This window comes from Tubulanus polymorphus, chromosome 1 (genome assembly GCF_964204645.1).
Source record: "Tubulanus polymorphus chromosome 1, tnTubPoly1.2, whole genome shotgun sequence".
Classification (NCBI taxonomy): domain Eukaryota; kingdom Metazoa; phylum Nemertea; class Palaeonemertea; order Tubulaniformes; family Tubulanidae; genus Tubulanus; species Tubulanus polymorphus.
The window spans coordinates 22,576,758-22,581,053 of NC_134025.1; the positions used below are offsets into that span (position 1 = coordinate 22,576,758).

At 37.8% G+C, this 4,296-nt stretch overlaps 2 protein-coding genes across 2 annotated transcripts; one reads left to right on the forward strand and one right to left on the reverse strand.

The window, feature by feature from the left end:
- Positions 1-122: 122 nt before the first annotated feature.
- LOC141914807 (signal recognition particle 14 kDa protein-like) lies at positions 123-2,377 on the reverse strand. Its single transcript, XM_074806115.1, has 5 exons — positions 2,271-2,377; positions 1,255-1,327; positions 801-940; positions 596-628; positions 123-447 (listed from the first exon to the last, which is right to left on the reverse strand). Exons 1-5 carry the CDS (start codon positions 2,292-2,294, stop codon positions 361-363), a joined length of 357 nt encoding a protein of 118 aa, XP_074662216.1. The 5' UTR covers positions 2,295-2,377; the 3' UTR covers positions 123-360.
- Positions 2,378-2,447: 70 nt separating this feature from the next.
- On the forward strand, positions 2,448-3,968 carry LOC141914430 (protein N-lysine methyltransferase METTL21A-like). The gene is made up of 4 exons (XM_074805615.1): positions 2,448-2,492; positions 2,821-3,166; positions 3,242-3,353; positions 3,598-3,968. Exons 2-4 carry the CDS (start codon positions 2,831-2,833, stop codon positions 3,966-3,968), a joined length of 819 nt encoding a protein of 272 aa, XP_074661716.1. The 5' UTR covers positions 2,448-2,492; positions 2,821-2,830.
- The last annotated feature ends 328 nt before the right edge of the window (positions 3,969-4,296 follow it).

Sequence of the window (4,296 nt, forward strand, 5' to 3'; positions counted from 1 at the left end):
TAGTTTGACTGTAGTAGTTCATATTATATGTTTGTAGCTTGGTCAAATATCAACAAGCAAGAACTTTGTCCAGAAAAATAGACCATCAAAACAGCTATGAGCAACCGATTACCATAATCATCATCATTATCCTTTTATTTATCATATTAAAGTCCCTCTGTACACGTCAGTGAAAAGACATTTGACAAATAATGACTATAAATATGCATTGTACAAGACTTAGATAAGATTTTTATTTAATGTCCATCCATAAATACACAACCATTCTTCGCATTCACCAAATAATTCAATTGCACAAAACTCATCGGTTCGAAGGTATATACACTAAAGTTATGAATCAGTACTATATATTCTTTGGATTTATGCCTTCCTTTTCGTTTTCGCTTTGGTTTTCTTCTCTTTCTTCTTCAATCCATCCATATTGGCTTTGATTACATTTGCATAGGCCTGAAATGCAATACAGCATTGTTGCTGATGAGTACAAAATTTTACAAAGACACTTTTCTCTAACCAACCTACGGCTGGTCTTCGAATTTTGGAATTGATGCCATAATTGATCGTGTAACCAATGTCTTAAATTTACATCACTACTTACTAATTGAAATCTATTCATTTCCTTCTGATTTACCTAAAATGAATCGAAAAAATTTGCAAAGCATAAGTAACAGTTAATGATGATAATTCATTAAGCCTTAAGTCAATATTCTTATTGGCTCTGCATGATACTATTGGAAAATTAAAAGAACTAGTTTAATAAAACGTTTAAAGCCTAGGTTAAGACTAAATTGAATTATACTCACTACTGTAGCTATTTTCTTGCTTCCTAATGATGCTCTAATTAAACACTTTAATTCCTCTTGTGGTGTGGTTTGGTGGCTGGTGGAACTGGTTCCTTTTTGATCTTTCTTATCCTTAGGCTGAGGTGTAGTGCGACCATCATCTGCAATATTTTGTAATACTGGTATCTTAAGATCCCTAAATATTTCACCTGGTATATCAAAACTCGACTGAATTAGGTCACAAGGGTGGTATAAATTAAGAGTTTCCAACTTTTGACAATCTATACCCCCCGGCCCTGTTTGATTCTAGGCAGGTGTAGCAGGTTTGCAAGGGACATACCAACAAATAGCATTAAATCAAATCAATCAACTTAATGAATAAGAGGAGCAATTTCCCAAGACTGTGGTGTCGTGACCCTGAAGTTTAAATCTACCAAATGGTTCAGTTAGCTCCATGGGTCATTCGACTACTTACACCGTTTCATCGTGATAGTAAGAGATCCTGACTGTTTTGACCTTTGAAAATATCTTGTCAGCTCACTCAAAAACTGCAACATAAACAAAATGAAGACAATAGAACTGGTAGAGAAGCAAACATATCTATCGGCCAACCGGATCAATTAAACAACATCATGCCAAGATCTTCCATCTCCCTCGATGGAATAGTCGCCCAACTTATAAAGGCTTGCTCGGTGGACTTGTTTCAGCACGACTTGCTGTAGTGACCCTTTTGACTTTTAACTGTTGCCTTTACATTGCCAATCTATGTTTGCCGAATAGACTACGAATTTGTAATATCCTTAAACGAACTACCAAGTGTGCAACTGGCATAATCTTCAAATTGCAGATGAATGCAGAATAGATTGATGGTATGGAAGATGGCATGCACCCAATGATGACAAGTTTTGTATCTTTATGGTACATTTTTGCATCCAAATGTAGCATATACAATCAACCCCTGATATACCACCCACATCGGTGCAGAACGATTTTGGCACTATTTGTAAAGAAATGTACCGTACATTGTCATTGAGAAAACCTGGCGGTAGGCGGGGTGGCGGTAAATGGGAGGGTGATATATCGGTGGTTGACTATACGCAACAGGAGAGAGATTAATGATAGTAATGATCTGTATAGGAGAGAGGGCAGCTAGGAATCCCTATGCGCCCGGAGCAAGTAAGCGGACTTATGTTATCGCTGCCGCTGAGGTGATTCCAATCAGCTGGTGGGTGGGACCAGTGAATCGGTCAGTCCTGCACTGCGGAACGACGAAGCACTGGCGTTACTCATCATTTTTCTGTCAACAACATTGAGATTGGAGTTTATACGACCACTCGAAAGAAATGACATATTGTTTATTGAATATAATAGAATTGAATTGGGACGGGTCTAACTTTATTAGGTTTGCCTTGGTGAGAATGCTTTGAATTGTAGCACCATTTCGCGACAAAATAAGAACGGCTTCGAATACAAGACTACGTTGTTACTCACGTTATCATTTTCCAGTAATACCATCTTTAAAGAAGGGCTTTTGAACACTAAGCAGCTGTTATAAATCAGTGCGACTCAATGCGGAAATGTACACGGTGGAATAAGCGTAAATCACGGATTCGGATTCGGAATCTGGCCAATACTCGCTTCCCTCACTCAGAGATTTACTCAAGGTCGTCGACCGGACCAAAAATATTTTTTCTTTGGCGAACTTTTTTAAGGGTAATATAGTAATGAAGCATGCAGGGACATCTATTTGGCTATTCTTTATCAGAGCAGGAGGTGTATGATAGAGTACGCAATGAAACACCTCCTGCACTAGCCAAATTAAAAAATTATGATGATTAATAATAGTCACCTCTTAATTGTCACCTTCTTGTCAGTCAGTGGTCAATGACAATTAATTAGTTTACCTATCCAACGTAACTGAACCTTTCATTGCATCAAGAATACTTGCCTTTGGCCCTGCAGTGTCTATGTAGCGATTAAGGGAGGCCTTTTAACAGATTATCATTTATCTAATGTTCTGTTCAATTTTTTTCATTTCAAGGAACAATCTAATGCTTTATAAATCCACCTCTGAATTATTGACCACTATACTGCTACAGCTGGTAATAGGAATCTATACCAGCCACAGCTACGAGTCGAACAGTGAGGAACACTGTAGCCACAGTGCCAACAGTCACAGTGCACCGGTCCAGTCTCTGAATGATCCACAGCTCGCAAAATGTGCCAGTAACAGTAATACAAATATGGCATTAGTTGTTTATGAAGAAAAACAAAACTTCCTCGAACGCTTTTACGACGATAAATGGCATTATACTTGTAAAGACAAGGTTCTAAGTGTTAAGCAAAAGTGGACCGAGTTAGGAGTCGCTGGTGTGGTTTGGGACGCTGTAAGTATCAAAATTATCAGTAAAAAAGCAGAATAAGCATTTATGACGTGCATTCCAAACTTCTGTTTGCTTCAGGCAACTGTGTTGAGCGATTTCTTGCAAGGCAAGGCTGAACTTGTCAAGGGAAAGAAAGTGCTAGAAATTGGTGCAGGAACAGGTCTTGTCGGCCTTTACTCAAATGTATTAGGTAAGTCTAATAATCTTTTAATGCCTTGTGTCAAAAATTCATAAAGGCTAGTCTTTATGAATTTTTGCTTGTATTTATTGAAATGCTTACATAGCAGAAGTTTTTCGTTATCATCTCATTTCATCAGAACTTCTCCTCAATTCTCTGTAAAATGATTATTTTTGGAAAAAGCTTTCAATCTCATCTGTATCTAGATCAAAATTTTCCTTTTCTATATAACAGATTCTGATTTTGTCTTGTCAAGGTGCAGAGGTTACCATTACGGACAGACAGGAGGTGCTGGATCATATACGAAATGTTGTTAAGCACAACGAATTGGACAATTCTCGATTAACGGTCGCAGAATTAGACTGGACAAAAAACTATCCGGAATTCGGTACATTTGATGTTATCGTCGGCGCCGATGTCATCTACATCGAATCATTATTTCAAGACTTACTCAAGACACTTACGAATCTCAGCAATAGTGAAACTGTAGTGTTTCTGTCCTGTAAAATACGCTACGATAAAGACTGGAGATTTATCGACATGTTGAAAAAGACAATGCACGTCGAAGAGGTTTTACACGATAAAGACAGAGATATACGTATATTTAAAGCTAATAAAGTCGTTTGAATGAATTAAGAAATTCACATTGCTTGTCTTCTTTTTTTCGGGATTTTGATCGAGCATGTGTCTCGATCATTTTGATTCATCGGTTTTTTGCAAACCTAGAATTGCATCATAAATAGGACAATTTTGATAATTTCATACTGGATATGACGAAATATTGGTTATAATGAACAGTCTTTCCGGTACCCTGAAGTTTGCTGCGACGAGGTGCTACCGTAATAAGTTTTGGATTTTTTCGTTACGCCGGGCAATTAAGCCCGAGGTCTGGACCGCTTCAACTATAGACCAACTGGTGCTGCCACCAATTTTGTTATGATCCGCCATTATCGCA

What these genes read in the sequence shown, in the direction of transcription:
- LOC141914807 (XM_074806115.1), bottom strand. Translation starts at nt 2,294, where the DNA reads ATGGTATTACTGGAAAATGATAAC. An exon ending in TATTACTGGAAAATGATAAC is followed by an intron (nt 1,328 to 2,270) that starts GTGAGTAACAAC and finishes TTTATGTTGCAG; the next exon opens with TTTTTGAGTGAGCTGACAAG. An exon ending in AAATGAATAGATTTCAATTA is followed by an intron (nt 448 to 595) that starts GTAAGTAGTGAT and finishes ATTGCATTTCAG; the next exon opens with GCCTATGCAAATGTAATCAA.
- LOC141914430 (XM_074805615.1), top strand. Translation starts at nt 2,831, where the DNA reads ATGCTTTATAAATCCACCTCTGAATTATTGACCACTATACTGCTACAG. An exon ending in CTGGTGTGGTTTGGGACGCT is followed by an intron (nt 3,167 to 3,241) that starts GTAAGTATCAAA and finishes TGTTTGCTTCAG; the next exon opens with GCAACTGTGTTGAGCGATTT. An exon ending in CCTTTACTCAAATGTATTAG is followed by an intron (nt 3,354 to 3,597) that starts GTAAGTCTAATA and finishes TGTCTTGTCAAG; the next exon opens with GTGCAGAGGTTACCATTACG.